This window comes from Protopterus annectens, chromosome 11.part0, assembly GCF_019279795.1.
Source record: "Protopterus annectens isolate FY-2018-M chromosome 11.part0, PAN1.0, whole genome shotgun sequence".
Classification (NCBI taxonomy): Eukaryota; Metazoa; Chordata; order Ceratodontiformes; family Protopteridae; genus Protopterus; species Protopterus annectens.
The window spans coordinates 559,676,804-559,696,104 of record NC_056745.1 but is presented as its reverse complement, the minus strand read 5'-3'; the positions used below and the strand labels follow the sequence as shown (position 1 = coordinate 559,696,104).

The 19,301-nt window shown below is 43.4% G+C and overlaps 1 protein-coding gene across 1 annotated transcript in view; it reads left to right on the top strand.

Annotated features, from left to right (window-relative positions):
* RPL18A (ribosomal protein L18a) overlaps positions 1 to 19,301 on the top strand; it is a 284,960-nt gene that overhangs the window by 178,542 nt on the left and 87,117 nt on the right. Inside the window, exon 4 of the mRNA XM_044088064.1 lies at positions 5,373 to 5,482. Within this exon, the coding sequence (XP_043943999.1) occupies positions 5,373 to 5,482 (110 nt within the window). The remainder of the gene's footprint in view (positions 1 to 5,372; positions 5,483 to 19,301) is intronic.

The following is a 19,301-nucleotide window of genomic DNA, read 5'->3' as shown; positions in this document are numbered from 1 at the left end:
TGTATAACCGAATACATGAAATTTTAATCAACTTTAAAAACATCTAAAAAATCTAAGAGCACTATGTGCTTAGACAAGGTGCATGTGCATAGTAAAAATAGGCAAAATAATAACCATAATAACCATTTGTGTGTAATAACACTATAAATCTCCAAGAGCTCTATTTGTAAGTGTTGCGTTGCCCACACCCGTTCACATATTATGTCAAACAGTAAAATGGAATATCATTCAGAAGTCACTGTTCGTTGTTTTAACATTGGACCTGTATCACGAGGGCAGCCAGTACTCAGCAGCTTCCAGGCAGGTTTCCCAGGGGAATTCCTTATGATACTCTCCCAAACACTTTTCGGAAGAGTATGTAAGAGGAGACATGCTTACCCATGGAGTCTCACTGAGGATGCTGAGGGGAGAAGGATCCACTTGACATCTCCTGTGTAAACCACCTTAATCTTCAAACAGTAGGGTGACTGATCTTCCCAATCTCCTTCTGAGGAGTAGGTGTTTTCTGGAGGCTTTTGGTACTGAACTTTCTACATCTTGGGTGACTGTCCCCCCCACCCCCCCCCCGAGTGGATAAACTTGTTGACCTCATTTCCAGACAAGTGTTTAGCATATCCCCAGGCATCTGGAAAAGTGTGGTTCCTCCTACTAATATACCCCATTGGAAGGGACTCCCAGTTAATGCTATGGTTGTGACAGTAGCCCCCATTGAGGAGTTAGCTGAGCAAAGGGCCTTGGTCTGTCCACTGAACAGGGAGCCTAAAGTGGTGGACAGATTCAGAAAGCGTGTACGCCTCTACTACATTCATGCTGAGGTTGTTGCATTACCTGACGCAACACTGCCCATCTGCAGAGGCTTGACTAAGAAACTTTCACATTCTCTGAGGAGCATCTCACGAACCACCTGTCAATTTCTAATTCATTGAAGCTGATCTCCTCTCATACAGTTAATGGTGTCTCATGAGCTGCTGGTTCAGACATGACCATTAGGAGCCATGCCTGGAAAAGGCCATGTGACTTTACAGAACCCTTCAAGGTGTGTCTTGTTAATGCCCCGTTTGGCTCTTGTCTGGGCCTTTGGTTAAGGATATGCTGGCTCCCAGAATAGGAAGGGAAGACCTTTTGCCATAGAAAGTTTTCTACCTCCTCAACATTACATTCTCTAGAAACCAAAGAGGTAAGTTGTGGTTGCAAAAAAAATCTGACCTTTCCAGAATCATGCAGGAATGCATCCTTCAGAGGCAGAGGAGGGTTCAGTGGACAATGACGCTCTAGAGGCAAAGTGGGCCCACAGAATGCGAGTCCTTCTGTTAAGCCCCATCAGTGCTCCTGAAGTGTTGCTCGTCTGCCTGCCTGTCTCTGGAGGCAGTTGGAGGTTGATTTCTCTCTGCGCCTAAACACCTGGACAGATATCAGTCATGTGTGCAAATAATCTTATCCAGAGGTTACTACATACCATTTTCCCTTCCTCCTCCTGTTCAAAGAAAGAAACTTCTGATGTTCTACCCAGTCAGGAGGGTGCCGCTCCAGAAATATGAATGCTGCCACAAGTCATCCAGGAGGTACCAACATAACAGGTTTTGGAACTTAATTCTGGGGGTTTTTTTGTGCCTTAGAAAATGGGACCAAAGATCCATTCTGGATCTAAACAGTTTGAATTTGTATATGAAGATGATGATCTGAATGCTTACAGTTCAGTCTATGCGGTCTGTTCTGCTCCAGAACAATTGGATATGCTATGTAGATCTCAACGATGCATACAATTGCATCATAATAGATCCTTAAGATTTCTACACTTTTGGCTGGGAGCTCATAATTACCAATTCAGAGTACTAGCTTTGGTCTCCACAGCCCCCAGGGTGTTAACCCCGTGCATGGTAGTAGTTGCAACTCACTTGATACTCAAAGGATTCTTGGTGTTCCATGCCAAATCGAACCTGGTCCCCTGTGTACAGCCAGTGTAATTTATTTATAGAACTTCTTATTGAACATTGACTCAGGTGGCATCCTTACCTCCTCATTGCATGACATCCTTGAGAAATCCAGTGTGGCCCATACTATCTCTTCATCACCTTCAGCAAAACCTAGTATTACAAGCTCTTGGGTTGATGTCGACTTGCATTTAAGTTCCTTTTACAAGATTCTTTATGCAAATCCTTCAGTGGACCTAGCTACACAGTGATACGTACTTTACCAGCCTCTCTCGTTTCCTGTAAGACTCGCTCCATCTGCAAACAGTGTTTAGGTGCAGAGAGAAATTTACCTTTTTCTGGACAGACCGTTCACCCTTCCTTCCTCTTCCAGTCTCCAGAGTGGCCATGGACACTTTCCAGCTGGGGGGGGGGGTATTTCTTGAGGAAAGATGGGTTAAGACAGGTCCCCTCTGGAGGCTTAGTTGCATATTGTGTCCTAGAGATGAGTAGTCCTAAGATTGCAAGCATTTCAGGATGTTCTGTCTGGGATTATTGCATTTCACACTGACAAACCTGCCAGTAGTCTGGTACACCAACAAACAAGGAAGAACCCACTCTAATCCACTATGCAGAGACACCATGATGGTTTGTGGACTGGGTAATTACTTCAGACTGCTTTCTCATTGCAACACATACTGGGGATGGTCTCAGTATTGAGTATGGTCTTCAACCACTGGGGCTAACCTCGTTGCAAGCTGTTTCTCTCAGTTTCTCCTTTGATCACATTGCCACAGTAGTCAGGAAATCCTTCTACATGGCACACTTTATCAAAAAAGGTTTCTCATCCAGAAAAAAAGGTCATTGTTCCCTTCTACTCCTCACTCATTATACCCATTATAGAGTAAAACACCCCTTTTGGTATGACCTCAGACATCTACGACTGGAAAGGCCGCAGAAATACCTAAGGATTACTGGCTTCAGATGCCCTGCACAGACTCTCAAACTCAAGCTTTACTCAGTCGCATATCGCCTACTTAGAGGTGATCTCTGCCTAACCTGCAAAGCTGTCAAACCCAGAGCTGTTGGACATGCTCCACTTGAAATCACAATACCTCCGAGATGCACGATCTAGGGACCTAAACCTTGTCACCGCAATAAACAGAACATGCCGGAGGGATAGATTCCTGTCCCAGAGACTTCCCATACTCTGGAATAAACTACCTATATCAAACAAAGGTCCTCATTAGCACTCTTCAAAAAAAATCTTGATTGGATGGGAAATAGGAAATTCACCCTGGGGATCACCTCTGTGGATCTGCTAGACAGTGGCACAGGGGAAATTTTCTTGGGTGGCAAAAGCCAGGGTACCTTTTTGGCTGGGCTTTTATAGGCCCCAGGGCCGATAGTCTAGTACTTGCCTATGAACAAATGCAGTACTTCACTGACCCCCCCCCCCCACTCTACAGGGGGAGTTGCTGAAAGATGCGTTCATTCACGATTGGCCCCCAGGACTCCTCTGTGCTTACCCTCGCTCTTAATTCTCATGTCTCGAGCTAATCTCATGGTTTCTGCACTTGCAGTACAGTCTTGGTTTGCTTCCCCATTTGACATTATCTTGACCTCCCAGAAGGCTTCTACCAAGGTCAACAGAAGCAAATGTAAATTTTTTTTTTTTTTTAAGGAAGTGGCTAGCTTCTCTACACTGCTTCAGTTAGCAGTTTTTAGTTTGCATTCTAGAAAGTTCCTTTTTTCCCTAGCTTCATCCAGGTTATGCAAAGCCTTCGTGAAGGGTGTGTGTTTCCTTAGACCTCCAATAATGGACTGCTCTCCCCTTTGGGACCTTACTGTAGTCCTTAAGGGTTTAACACGGAAACCCTTTGAACTGGCAGACACATGCAATATAGTTTTCCTTCATCTTTAGTGTCACGTCAGCTAAAATATTTCTGAGCTTTAGGCTGCATCAGCTAGTCTTCCGAAACATTTTTCATAAGGACAGGGTGTCCCTGCGGACAAATACTTTCTTACTGAAGTGGCAGTGGAGAATGGTAATTGTATGGATTAATTAGTTTTCCCAAAATTTACAAAGAATACATGCCTCGCCTCCTTTGTTTTCACAGTACAAATCCTTTGTTTTCACAGTACAAAACAAATTTGAAGTCAGATCAGCTATTTGTATCCTTTTCCAATACCACTTGGGGCAGGCAGTTTCAAAAATTACACTGGTCAAATGGATTGCTGATTTGTACTGCATTGGTTTATCCTAAAGAAAAGGATTGGGTTCGCCTGCTAGAGCTCATCCTGCTTGGTCTATGGTTACTTCACAAGGCTTTGCCTCCAACTTCCATTGATATTTATGCTGCAGCTACTTTGTGAAAGACTTACCTTTATTATACGTTGCAAACTAGGTATTGTTTCCAGAAGCACAGCTGGTTTTGGTTTCAGTGCCCTTCGTGAGTGCTCCCGTGAGTTGCGTAGCTGTGGATTCTCTCATTTGTGAGTTAGAATAAAATGGACGTCTGATATACAAGTTACTTGCATAACTTGCACCTGTTGTCCAATTTCATTCTTTACCTTTCCTGCCATCCACCCTCCCCTGGCCTTGTCACTCCTAGAAACCTCTGACTGTATTAGAACCTTTCAGTTCCAGGTTTGAGCCCCAAAATTTTGTTCATTTCTCTCCTATGCTAAAATGGAAGATTAGGCAGCAAACTGAGGAGTTGAGGTTCGAATAGGGCATAGTGGGTAGAGGAAGGAGCTCAAGAATTGGATCCATAGTCTTGTATATGCAGCCAAATTGGATCCAATACCAATTTGTGAAGAATGAAAATGGACAACACAGGTGCCAAGTTACAAGTTTATCACTTCTATTTAATTTTACAGCTCAGGCTTGATGGGCTAAATTTCGCTGCAACCTAATTGGATCATTACACTTAATGCACAGATGTTTTAATTTGAAATGTAGTGTAGCAAAAGTCTCATTTTATTTAATTTTAGTGGTTTAAATAGGTTTAGTCTTCAGTTTTTATCCATTCTGTGGACTAGTGTAAACCTTTGGAAAATTAAGTTTGCACATTTAATGAAAATATACATTGTTCTGCATCTTTTTCAGTAATTGGTGGTAAAGAAATTTCTCAAATGCCTCAATCTTGTGGGAAGCAGAGTGTGAGCATGTATCTACAACTAAGAACATTGAGCAAAGTGAGCTTGAAACCAATTGTAAAATTACATGAGGTGTTATAAAAAAGTTTGCATTTAAAATAAAGCAGAAATAGCAGCATTGTAGGAGCCAGAATTGCCATTTTGCTTTCAAAAATCAGTTTTATGAATTTAAATATATTTTAAACAGTCGAACATTTACCATGAGGCACCAACATCATTTAAGGATTGCACAGCTGAAGTTACCGTAAACAGTCTTTAAACCTTATTTGTGACTTTTTACGTCTGACATTTTTGTTACAGATAGAGACATGGGTGCCCGCCATCGTGCACGTGCTCATGCCATTCAGATCATGAAAGTTGAGGAGATAGCTGCTAGCAAGTGTCGTAGAACTAATGTCCGCCAGTTCCATGTAAGTATTGTAATCTAGTAGCAGTCGAGATTGATAAAGCTCACAACAATGCATAAAATTTGTGATTCTGTTATTTCGTCAAAGGCGCACTAAATTCTTGTCAAACCTGTAAGTATTTAATTTGCAGCGTAGGTGCAGCAGTGATCTGCAGTAAAACTCAGAAGTATGTAACAGTTCTTGGTTTCACTGTTTTTACTACAGAATATCTTCCTTGTCTGCAAGCTTCAACTTCAACACTTGCTTGAGCCCATTATGTTAGCTGGTCTGAGGACCCTTTTCAACCGTAACCCAGGCTACATTTTGACAGTCAAATGGTGAAGCATGGTACATTTTACAGTGGTTTAATATAAGATTTGACCATCTCTACAATTGGGTTATCCACCCTTGTGGTGTGTTTGAACTGGTAGTTTTATCACTAAGAAGCTTCTCTAGCTCTTTAACTTCTCCCTACATCCTGTAATACAATGGGCTCCTTGTGTTTTAGATCTAGGTTGCTGTGCTTTGCACCAGGTAGTTTTCCAGCATTCACTGAAAAGTAGGTTAAGTGAATGTTGGTTAAAAGTGGAGCAAAGTAGACTACTCTTTGAACTTCTGTATAAATTACTTCCATCCCCTCCACTCTCTACGGAGGGTTACCAAAGCCTGTTAAAGCATTTTTTTTTTCTCTCTCATGACAAAGTAATGCTGTCTACTCGTGTTTCACTCTCCTGCAAAATACCTTGAGCCTGCATGTATATTTGTTGTGTATCCACCCAAACGAGTTCAAACCTTTCTCTGTCAGTTTTACTCTCTATTGTCCTTTACTTTTTCATCCATTTTTTTCAACTGATTTAGACCAAATGGAGAGAGCTTTGTGATTTAAAAATACTGCCCAATTATACACCAATTTTTGGTTTGTCTGAGGCTGAGTCACCTGAATGCCCAGTGCAAGATACAAAAGTTCTTTGGGCCAAGATATTTGATAGATAACATACTTAAAGGCTTATCCCTACCACCACGAGAGACTGCTGCTGTCTCTTGGCCTAAAATATTAGAAAGAACGGAGAATACAAAGGAGAGGGTGAAGAACCCACTACTTTGTTTCCAACTTTGAGTAGTCAGGCTAACCGTGCAAGCTTCAGTTTCAGCTCCGTGACTGAACCATTAATTTCTAGATCTGCGCAGACACCATTTTAATCTGATGGCTTCCTGAAATGTCTGCCGGGTCCACCAAAGAGCATAGTTTAGATCACCTGGCATTGAATGGCGAGGGCCTTGTTGTAATTTGATAGATACTGGAGTTCCTCTGCTAAAGCATGCCCACTCACTTCACTTTAATTCGATTTTTCCCTGGCACCCATCTTTGAGCTGTTGGCTTCAGAGCCAAAGCCCCAGTCTCATTCTCCCTTTAGTGGTGCTGACTGCACATCATCCTTTGACAAAGGTACAAAGTTTGCACACTGCCCCAAAACTTAGTCTTGGGTCCATTATGGCTTCAAGCTTTTTAGTGCTTTGTCTGTTCAGTCTAGTCTCCCAGCCAGCAATTTCTCTGCATCAGGGACTCTCCCTCAGTCTTACTGGCCTCCTGGTCTTTGGAGTCAGATTGTTTGGATGGGGGCTACCTTGTTGCCAACCTCAGGGTTAGTTGGTGTCAACTTCAGTGTTGAGCTCTTTGAGAGGATTAACTCCTTCTGCTACACAGGGAGAGGATTCTCTTCCAGTTCAGTTCCAGCTGTATCCTTACATCTAAAGTCTACCTGCAAAAACTTTGAAGCCTCTAACTTTTGTTCATAGCTCATAGATTGGCCCACAAAAGCACCCTTGACCTAGTACTGTTTTAAGCCTAGCCAGTTACCCCTGTGTGAATCAAACCTTGCACTGTCTTTAGCATGCTTGTGATGTTGCTGACTGTTCAGAGCATTTACTGCTGCTATCAGTAATGAAACTGGCTTGGTTCCTTTCACAGTAAAGATGAAACTGACATTTTAAGTTCTCCATTATACAAGGAAGATGTTTGATTTGCAGTCATGATGTTCGATTTGCAGTCATGATCTAGACGTTTGAAATGGGAACATCATAAGTGGTTCAGTGAGTAACTCAAAATTTTCAGAGGTAAGGCAAATAAAATGTCCCTTTCCTCCTTGGCTTCCTTTTTTTAAGCAGCAGGGAACCTTCAAATAGGATTCCAAAAACCACTGACAAAAAGAGGCCCTAAAAGTTGGTGCCTAACACTGTCTACTTGATCATCGTGTTTCAATGTTGCAGTCATTACACTTGGGTTATCCTGCTGGCAGGCTACCCGCAGTCGGCCTGAATTCCAAAGTCTAGGTCCGGTGTCGGTTGCTGTTGCCTCTTCCCTGACGTCAGTGCGCCAGGGGTATAAAAGATGCAGCCAACTCCATTTTCTTCAGTCTTTCTTGCCTCGCAGTGCCCGAAGCAAAAGCAGTTAGCAAGTGCCGGTCGGCTGACTCCTGAGATTTTCAAAAACGAATTTCAGATCCGAAGTACTCATTAAAGCCAAGTACCCTGTTGGAACTTTTTTTTTTCTTGCTCCAGTCCGATGTCAAAGTTGGCAATTGTATTTCTTGTGGGAAGCAAATACCTCAAGGATTTTCATTCGTACTGTATTCCTTGCCTAGGCCCTAATCATAAAGTTGCTACCTGTCTGTTTTGTGCTAGATTTAACCAACGCACTATTAAGCGTCTGTTTGACTTTGCCTTTCATTACTTTGGCCGCAGATTCAATTATATAATGCCGTCGCAACAGCTGACCGGAGTTTATAAAAAGCGCAAGGAAAAAGCAAAGGACAGGCATCAGAGGTCCAAAGCGGACGACGAGGCTTCCGCTAAGCCAGTCGCCGGTTCTCAGTGAAGCACTTTCGCAGCCCCTGGCTTCCACTACCTTAGAGCTACAGGCCATTGACTACTCCCACGTGGAGCGAGCTAGGCCTCTGGATACTCAAGGTATTGGACACTCAAACTATTCCCTCAGATGGGTCCGGAGCCGCCGAGCAGGTATTGGCTTCTGAGGGTGTTTTCAGACCTACACAATTATATGTAAAGCCTACTTCAGCTTCCAAAGCAAAGACTAAAGCAGTTCTAAAGACAAAGAAACGAGTGCAGCATTCTCCTGGACAGACTACCATGCCTAAAAAACAGATGCTCAAAATGGCCGAAAACCTAATTACCTTGATCAGGGGTTCCCATCCCCCTCCTGACTGAATATGAATCTTCAGATCAGGTTTCCATTTCCTCTGACTCCTCTTTTGAACAGGAATACACTCTTCCTCCTTATGAGGATTCTGATGCCAAAGAATCTATCCCTTCAGCCTCACCGCCTGAGGATTCTTTTGGGGAAACCCTGCATACCATGAGGGAGCACTTCCACTGGGAGAGTCAAGACTATTCAGAATCTAAGAAAAGACTTTGCGATTTCCTTTTATTACCTCAACACAGGCCTTTGGCTATTCCTTGTGTTAGACATTGTAATGCATTTTCAGAGTCTGGACTTTCTCCTGCCTCTGTACCTTCTGCCCCTGTTAAACCAGACAAACTACAGGTTTCCAGATAAACCCTGCTGTTGACCCAGAAACTATTTCTCAGGGCCCCAAAGGGGTCAAGACTTCTACTGCAAAAAACCTTATCCCCTCTGATAGAGATTCAAAGGCACTAGACAGATAGGGAAAAGGGTTTACAATTCTGCTACTTTGGCTGTGGAGGCTTTAAGTTCAGTTTCATATGCTTAAATATCAACAATACTTAATGTCAATGCTAAAACAGATGTTATCAAATTCTGATTGTGCAGAAAATAAGGAAATGCAGGATTTATTGCATGCAATTGAACAAGTGGGAAAGCATACATTGCAATGTGGTTTTGATTCTCTGCAGGCCTCTTGCAGGGCTGCAGTTACGGGTTCTGTCATTAGGATGCATGCTTGGTTAAAGGAACTGAATTTGCCTGATCATGTTAAAGCAAAGTTATTAGATGCTGCATTACAGCATGATACCTTATTTGGTGTTAAAGCAGAGGAGGTGTTGAAGAAAATGGAGGACAAAGCGAAATCTATGCAAACAGTAAAGGATTTCTTACGGGGTACAGCCACCCAGATTTAGCAGGAACTGGCCTACAAAGAATTGGTCCTTTCCAGTGTCACAGGCCGCAAAGAGGCAGATGCAGACATCTCTGAGGCAGATCCAAGCCCCAGGGCTCATACAGGCCTAAACAGTGGGGCGCTTCTACCTCCAAAAGTGGAGAAGACAACACAGCCATACAGGAAACCGTCCCAATGACTTTCCTCTGCCAGCACCAAGCACTTAACTTTTGGCAGCCCCCTTAGGGAGAAAGCTAGCACTTTTTTTTCTCAAAATTGGCACATGATCACCCAGGACAAATGGATCTTGAATATAGTGTCCCAGGGCTACAGGTTCCACTTTCACACCCTGCCAAGGCCAAAGGGTATGCCAAACCTGCGCCACAATCAATGGGCAGAGGCACAAATTTTACTCTATTTTTCTTGGTACCCAGAAAAGACAAAGCCTGGAGTCCCCCATACTGGACCTGTCTATTCTAAATACATTTCTGGACGTTCCAAAATTCAAAATGTTGAGACTGCAGCAGGTTCTGCCAATGCTGGGCAAGAAAGCTTGGCTTGTAACTTTGGACCTAAAAGAGGCATACCTGCCATATTCCAATCAGACAATCTTGCAGAAGATACCTCAGATTCATAGCTGTCTCAATGCACTACCAATTCTCTGCACTTGCCCTTTGGCTTATCTACTGTGCCCAGGGTCTTCACAAAATGCCCGACACCAGTAATTGCATTTTGCAGACAGAGGAATTCAAATATATCCTAACTTGGACGACTGCCTTATTCAAGCAGAAAACAAGGACATTCTACTAAAGCATCTGGCATTTGTAAAAAGGTTACTAATTTGCCTAGGGTACACAGTAAACGAAAATAAATCAAAACTAGTACCCTCTTGAGAATATTCCTGGGTGCAAGCTTAAATACAACTGCCCAGATGGCTTATTTCACGTCAAAGGCAACTAACTTCTTACTTCAAAATGTTGATAACAAAGACCCAGTAATCTGCAAGAAAAATTCTGCAGGCTTTGGGCTTCATGGCACCCTGCATTCTGATAATTTCATATGCCAGACTGCATGAGGAAACTACAGTGGTATCTAAAAAGTGTTTGGACTCAACATTGTCACTGCCTTGGAAACATTACCCTCATACCTTGCCTACGACCAGAGTTTCGATGGTGGGCACAGGCATGTCACCACAACAAGGGACAGCCATTCACCCTACCACAGCCAGGCAGTCAGTAACAGATGCTTCAGATTATGCCTGGGTGGCCCACCTGGCAGTAAAATGTATTCAGGGCACATGGCCCACAAGCCAGTCACCTTCATATCAATCAAAAAAAGATGCTGGCTGTTCAGAATGCCCTGACAGCTTTCAAGGATCTACTCCATCCAGGACAACTACCGATGAGGACGGACGATTCTACAGTCATGTGGTACATAAACAGGGAGGCACTCATTCCTACCCCCTCTGCAGACAAGCCATGACCTTGTGGGACAGCATTACACCTGCAAGCACAATTCCTGCTAGGAAAGAGATAATACTCTGGCAGATGAACTAAGCAGAAACCTCATGGATCCCCACAACTGGAAACTGGATCCACAAGTCTCCAGCATAATAAAGAAATGGGGATGCCCAGACATGGATCTATTTGCCTCCCCTCAACTGCCAACTACAGAGATTCTGCACAAGGACGTATCACAAGTAAGCATGGAAAGTGGATGCTTTATCATTCAGCTGGAAAACCCTAACCGTATATTCCCTTCCTCTGCCTCTCCTCCCCAAGGTACTCCTAAAGGTCAGACAAGAGAAGCCAAAAATTATTCTGATTGCTCCAGACTGGCCCCGCCAGCACTGGTACCCAATCCTAAAGAGCTGGTCTCCAGGCCCAGTCTGGACATTGCCTCTAATTCCTCATTTACTGACCCAACAAAATCTGATCCTGCACAGCCAGCTCAGAACCCTAAATCTGGCAGCATGGCGGATGATGTAGCCATTCAGAACACACCTCTTTCTAAAGCAGTGATGTTATTTTGGAGGCCCAGTACCAGAAAATCTTATGCTGAAAAATGGAAGAGATTCTTTGCTTGGAACCAGCCACAAGGAATTGACACGTTTGTACCAAATATTCCTCAGATTTTACAATGCGACTGAGATGCTGGACAAAGGCCTATCCTTTTCATAAATCAAAATCCATGCTTCTGCAATTTCAGCTCATTACAATACGGAACCACCAATTTTTTTCACATCTGTTGCTAAGACAGTACCTCAGATGGGCCAAAAACATAAGACCTCCAAGGAGAGCACCAATACCTGCATGGGACCTCAATTATGTCTTGGAAAAACTCACTGCCGCCTTTTGAGCCAGCCAATACAGCTGAAATAAAGTTCTCATCTTGGAAAACAGCTCTGCTCCTATCAACCTCTGCAAAACGAGTCTCAGAGTTGCAGGCACGCATGGCTGTGGAACCTTTTATCATTTTCCATCCAGACAGGGTTTCTCCGAGGACGACCCTGACATTTATGCCTAAGGTAATGTCCAGTGTGGCCCTTAACCAAACCATTCATTTGCCTACCTTGTATGCAAACCCACAGAATAAGGGTGAGAGACTCCTGCATTCTTTGGACATACACAGACAGCTACGCTTCTATTTGGACAGAACTAAAGCTTTCAGAAAGACGGAGTAACTCTTAGTAGCATATGCTGCAGGATCACAAGGAAAGGCCATCTCAAAGCAGACTATTTCAAAATGGATAGGCCACTTCATTTGTGTCTGCTATTCACTTCATGACAAATCAGTGTCTAAGGGCATTAGGCCTCACTCAACCAGAGAAGCAGCCAATTCAGCAGCCTTCCTCTGAGTACCAACTAAAGACATTTTAGAGGCTGCAACTTGGAGTTCAGTGCACACTTACCAAGCACTACCACTTACCTCTCTACTCTAAATCCAGAGCAGGCTTTGCCACAGTAGTTCTGCAGGGCCATATAGCCTCTCCTAATCCTATTTAGACCCAGCCACCCAACATCAGCTTTGGTATTCAACCCAAGTGTAATGACTGCAACAGTGAAACACTGAACCTAGTACAGTTGTGTACCTACCATAAATGTAGATGTTAGTGTATTCACTGTTGCAGTCCAGGTTGCCCACCCACCATCCCCCCTTTTCTTTGCTGGGACTTATCTGTATTTCTCTATCCTGTACAACCTATGTGGTGTATGTGCTTGTTTGTGCATGCATAATTTTCAGCCTACCATTTTGGGGGCACCTGACATCTGGGGCATGAAAAACTGAAGAAAATGTGGTCTGCTGCATCTTTTATATACCCCTGGTGCACTGTCCTCTGGGAAGAGGCGACAGCAACTGATGCCGGACCTAGACTTTGGTTATCCTGCTAGCAGGCTACTCGCAGTCTGCCTGAATTCCAAAGTGTAATGACTGCAACAGTGAATACTCTCTAACATCTACATTTATGGTAGGTACACAACTGTACTTTCAGGCTCTCCATTACCACCCTGGCAGCCTCTCTGAGGTTTTATCTTGCATTGTGGCCTTATAAATTGTGCCAGACAAATGGGCTTTAAATTCATCATCGGGGAAGCACTTAGCAGAGGGAATCTTTTCATTCCAGGGATTCCTCCTTGCCCAGTGAACAGTCTCCTTGTTTGCTCCAATTTGCATCATGTGTTTGCACCATAAGTGGAATGAATGAAACCATACCATTTCTGTTTTAAGGATTTTTCAGTACTAAAAAGGTAGGGTTCTGGGTGGTGGATATTTTTGCCTCAAGATTCCAACACTGTACCAGAGTACTAGGTGTTGGAGAGAACTAAAAAAGAGGTAATTTTCAGACCAACTTTCACCCATAAAAATTATAAACTTATGCTTTGCTCTTGTCCTGTACCACAGGACTTCATCAGCTCATGTTTCTTTTAAATATTTTTGTAATGTTTCTTTTTTTGGGGGATTAACTCTTGGCTAAGCTTGCATGGCCCTCCAGCTCCTATGAGCATACGAGTTTAAAAAAAAATCCAGTCAGTCCAGACTGCAGTAGATCGCATTTTAAATGACAGTGCCAGAATGACCATCCGTTTTTACATAAAATGAAGTAATTGTAAAAATCCTATTCTGTAAAATAAATCTGATCTTATTGACATTTCATTTAAATTATGCAGTCATTAACATGACTACAAACAAACTCACTTCATATATAAGCGCATATTGCACCGATTAAAATGATGGGGAAAATATTGCATTTATCTCTTACCTGTTCAAATCTATAATTTACTTGTCTAAAGTACATTAGTGATGATTGAACCCTGGTTGTACAGTGGCAATTTAACTTAAGTTGCCACTGTAATTTTGTACTCTAAAATGACTTTCCCACCCCCCCTCCTTCCAGGATCCTTCAAAATCGTTTTTCTGTGTAATGTAAGAGGATATGGTTATGTAGTGCTCTTTAATGTTACCTTTGGTTATATTGTATAAATGTTCATAGATCCTGTGATGTTCTTCATTCCACATTGCTGCAGTCCTAACTATTGGGTAGTCCGCTGTCCAGTCGGCCCGAATACCAGAGTATATGGCTGACGTCGGTCAGGGCGCATTAGACTGACGTCAGTACGTCAGGGTACTAATGCGCATGACCGACGTCATATCCTCAGTCTTTTTTGCCGCATGGTCCGATGCAGAAGCAGTTTTGCGAGTGCAGGTTGGCGTTCTGAAATTTTCTGAAGTCGGAGTTTCAGACCGAATCAGAGTTGGCTAAGTACCCCGTTGGGGAACATTTTGGTTTTTTCTTGCCTCAGTATTTAACCGGATGTCAGAAAAAGTGAATAACTGTATTTCTTGTGGGAAACAGATACCTCATAGGGATTACCATACCTTGTGTATGCCTTGTTTAGGGCCTGAGCACGACGTTGTTGGATGCCGCTCTTGTGCTAGGTTTAACAAACGCACTATTAAGAGAAGGTTAGACTGTGCCAGGTTAGTGTTTGGGAAGCGTTGCAATTATAAAATGCCGTCGGATGCTCCGATGCCCGCTTCGTCCAAGAAGCGCAAGGACAAAACAGCGAAGCCTAGGGTTGATGAACCGGCAGTCCCGGATGTTGGTTCTTTAGAAGGCTCAGTGGAGCCAGAGGTTTTGCCAGGAGTTTCTTTGGAGTCTCAGGCAGAGACTTTACTGTTACAGGATGTGCCTTCTCAGGAGGTAGGCCAGGCTGAGGGGGCTTCTCCGGTAACTGTTCTTCCCTCTCTTCCCAAGGTAGTTAGAGCCTCTCCTTCTGTTTCCAAAACTTCTTTGAGAGGTAGGCCAAGTTTAGCTTCAGTGGGGGCTTCTCCTAGCACTTCAGGTTCTGTGCCTAAGAAACATATGCTTAAAATGGCAGAAGATTTGATTACTATGATTAGAGGTTCTATGCCCCCTCCTGATAAGAGGCCTAGGGTGGAACCTGAGTTTGATAGTTTTGAACAGTGTTCAGAGGCTTCTGAGTCTTCTGCGGAAGATTTGCAGGAGTATCCTCCTTATTCTGATGTGGATGATTCCACTCCTACAGCTTCTCCTCCTGAGGATTTCTCATTTTCAGAGACTCTGCATTCCATGAGGGAGCACTTTTAAATGGGAAGGCCAGGATTACTCTGATTCCAGGAAAAGGCTTAGGGAATTCTTGTTTTTACCCCAGCATAGGCCCTTAGCTATACCTCCTGTGTTGAATGTGGTGGAAGATGTTTTTGCAGAGGCTTCCCTGAACCCTGATTCTTTGCCTCCTGCTCCTGTTAAACCTGATAGGTACTATAGGGTGCCTGAAGCTCATAAGTATCTTTTTAAGAGTCCTAGGGCAGACCCGGAAACTGTTTCTCAGGGACCTAAAGGTGTTAAGGCCTCTGTGGTTAAAAACCCTGTTCCCACTGATAAAGAGGCAAGGGCTTTGGATAGATGGGGAAAGAAAGTGTATACTTCTTCCACTTTAGCCATGAGGGCGTTGAATTGTCAGTTTCACATGCTAAAATATCAAAATTATCTCCTTTCACAACTGAAATCTAAGGTGGATGCTTTGGCGGAAGGTATTGAGTGTAAAGAGTTGCTGGATTTAGTTCATGTGTCTGAACAAGTGGGTAAGCATTCTTTGCAATGTGGTTTTGATGCTGTACAGGCCTCCTCGAGGGTGGCTGCCACTAGTTCTGTTCTTCGCAGGCATGCCTGGTTGAGGGATCAGAATTTAGCTGAGCATGTTAAGACAAGGATTTTGGATGCTCCTTTACAGTCTGATGTGTTGTTTGGTTCGCCTGTGGAAGCAGTTTTAAAGAAAATGGAGGACAAAGCTAAGTCTCTATGCAAACTGTTAAAGATTTTTTGCAGGTGCAGCCACCGAAGTTTAGTAGAAATTGGCCTACTAAGGGATGGACATATCCGGCTTATGATACCCAGTCTAGGGGTAGGTCTAGACGTGGTAGGAGCAGAGCTCAAGGTTCTTTTAGGCCTAGAACAGGGAGTTCACCTGCTCAGACTTCTGGTGAGGGCAGGGGTCAGTCCTTTCGTAAACAGACCCAATGACCTGCCTTTTCAGCTGCCAGTAGATTCTCGTCTGGCAGCTCCTTTGGGAGGAAGACTGTCTCTTTTCAAAGAAAATTGGGACTTAATTACTCAAGACAGATGGGTGTTGGATATCATTCACCACGGTTACAGGTTTTATTTCCATACATTGCCCCCTTTCAAAGGCATGCCAGACGTTCCTCCTCCACAAAGGAAAGAGGCTCACAAGCAAATTTCTCTGTTACTCCAAATAGGGGCCATTCAGCCAGTCCCTGTATCAGAAAGGGGCCTAGGATTTTATTGTCGCCTGTTCCTAGTACCAAAGAAGGGGAACACGTGGAGACCAATTTTGGATGTATCTATCCTCAACACTTATCTGGACATTCCCAAGTTCAAGATGTTGACGTTACAACAGCTTTTACCTCTGCTGGGCAAAGATCACTGGATGGTAACTTTAGATCTCAAGGAAGCTTACATTCATGTGCCTATAAGACTAAGTTGCAGGAAGTATCTGCGTTTTCGAGCTGGAAATTCTCATTATCAGTTCTCTGCATTGCCCTTTGGCTTATCTACTGCCCAGAGTATTCACAAAGGTTCTGGCTCCAGTGATAGCTTACTTCAGGCTAAAAGGAATTCAAATCTATCCTTACTTGGACGACTGCCTGATTCTGGCTCAAGAAAAGGAAGACCTTCTACAGCATCTGGAATATGTTATAGCAGTGCTAAGATGCCTAGGGTATTCTGTGAACGAAATAAAGTCCAGTCTAGTACCCTCTCAAGACATGTGCTTTCTGGGTGTGAGACTGAATACAGCAGCCCAGATGGCCTTTTTAACCCCGGACAAACAAAAGAGTCTATCCCTTTACTTCCATCAACTATCTCATCAGTCCGTGCTGACTGCAAGGACAGTCCTTCAAGCATTAGGGTTCATGGCATCTTGTATTCTGGTGCTTCCCAATGCCAAACTGCATATGAGGAAGCTGCAATGGTATCTCAAAATGTATGGACACAGCACTGCCAGGATTTGGACACTGTCATTCAAATAATACCTTGCCTTCAAAAAGAATTTCTGTGGTGGGCTCAGGAATGTCACCTAAACAAGGGACTCTCTGTGACCCGCCAGAGGCGAGTCAGATTTTAACGACAGATGCCTCGGACATTGCTTGGGAGCTCATCTAAATGGAAAGTGGATACAAGACAAGTGGCCTGCCAGACTACAGCATCTACATATCAACATGAAGGAGATATTAGCAGTCCAGTTTGCATTAATGGCTTTCAAGGAGTTACTTCTTCCAGGGCAGGTGTTGATTCTAACAGACAACACAACTGTCATGTGGTACATCAACAAACAAGGGGAACACATTCTTATCCTCTATGCAGGCAAGCAATGATTTTATGGGAGACTGCGCTCAGCTTGCAACTAACTCTTCAGGCAAGGTTTCTGCCGAGCACAGAACTCCTTAGCAGATGTGTTAAGCAGACAAATCATGGATCCCCACGAGTGGAAACTGGATCTTCATGTATTTCAGAAATTGACAGTGTCATGGGGAACTCCAGACATAGATCTGTTCGCTTCTCCACTAAACCACCAGCTGCCAAAGTTTTGCACAAAGGGGTTTCATCACACAGCTTGGAAAGTGGATGCTCTTTCTTTCAGTTGGAAAAATCTTCATGTGTATGCCTTTCCACCTCTGCCTCTTCTTCCAAAGGTGCTCTTAAAGGTCAGACAAGACAAGCCAAGGATGATTTTAATAGCTCCAGATTGGCCTCGCAACACTGGTACCCACTACTAAGGAGTCTGGTAAGGAAGCCTCCATGGCCTTTACCTTTGATTCCACATCTGTTATCTCAGAAGGACGGTCATCTGCTCAATGTCAAGCTTCACTCTCTTCATCTAACAGCCTGGCATATTCTGTGTTGAAACACAGCAGGTCTCAACTTCCTCAACAAGTTTTAAATGTGATTATGGAAGCTAGAAGACCTAGTACAAGGAAAGTGTACGCAGAAAAATGGAAGAGGTTTTTATTTTGGAGTACAGCAAAGAATTTGGAGATTTCTGAGCCTAATTTGAATGTGGCTCTTCAATATCTTACTGAGTTATTGGACAAAGGTTTGTCCTTCTCTTCCATTAAGATTCATGCTGCAGCAATTTCAGCTCACTATGATTGTGACCCACCATTGTTTTCGCATCCTTTGTTCAAGCAGTTTCTTAGAGGGGCAAAGAATATAAGACCCCACGTAGAGCTCCTACTCCTGCTTGGGATCTCAATTTTGTGTTGGAAAAACTTACTCTACAACCTTTTGAGCCTGCGGCTACTGCTGAATTGAAATACTTGTCATGGAAGACTGCTTTTCTGTTGGCTATTACTTCTGCAAGAAGGGTGTCTGAGTTGCAGGCCCTTATGGCAGTTGAGCCCTTTTGATTTTCCATAAGGATAGGGTATCATTACGTACTAATCCTTCCTTTATGCCTAAGGTGGTTTCTAGTGTGGCTTTAAACCAAACTATTCATTTGCCTACTTTTTATGCAGACCCCCAAAATAAAGGGGAAAAGATTTTGCACACTTTAGATGTACACAGGCAATTGCGTTATTATTTAAGCAGGACTAAGGATTTTAGGCAGTCTCAGCAGTTGTTTGTTTCTTTTGCTTTGAGTTCGCAGGGCAAGCCTATGTCAAAACAAACTATTTCTAGGTGGATTGGGTTTTGCATTGCATTTTGTTATTCCCATCATGGCAAGGAGATTCCAGCTGGGATTAGGCCTCATTCCACTAGGGCTACTGCCACTTCAACAGCATTTCTAAGGGGGTGGCAACTAAGGATATTTTGGAGGCAGCTACTTGGAGTTCAGTGCATACTTTCTCTAAGCATTATCACCTTCCTCTCTACTCTAAGTCTAGGGCTGGTTTTGCCACAGCTATTTTACAAGGCATGTTGTCAGCTCCTGCTTCTTTATGATTTGCCAGCCTCCCTTACCTCTGCTTTGGGATTCTACCCAATAGTTAGGACTGCAGCAATGTGGAATGAAGAACATAGTACAGTTTTGTACCTACCATAAATGTAGATGGTCGAGGATCCACATTGCTGCAGTCCAATTTACCCTCCCTCCTTCCCCTCTGTGTTTAGGGGTGGTTGTTTAGGTGAGGTTATATGCTTATATTTTTATATATATTTTTGTATATATTGTACATATTTTTGGTGCAGGTATATTGGGCCTTGTCTT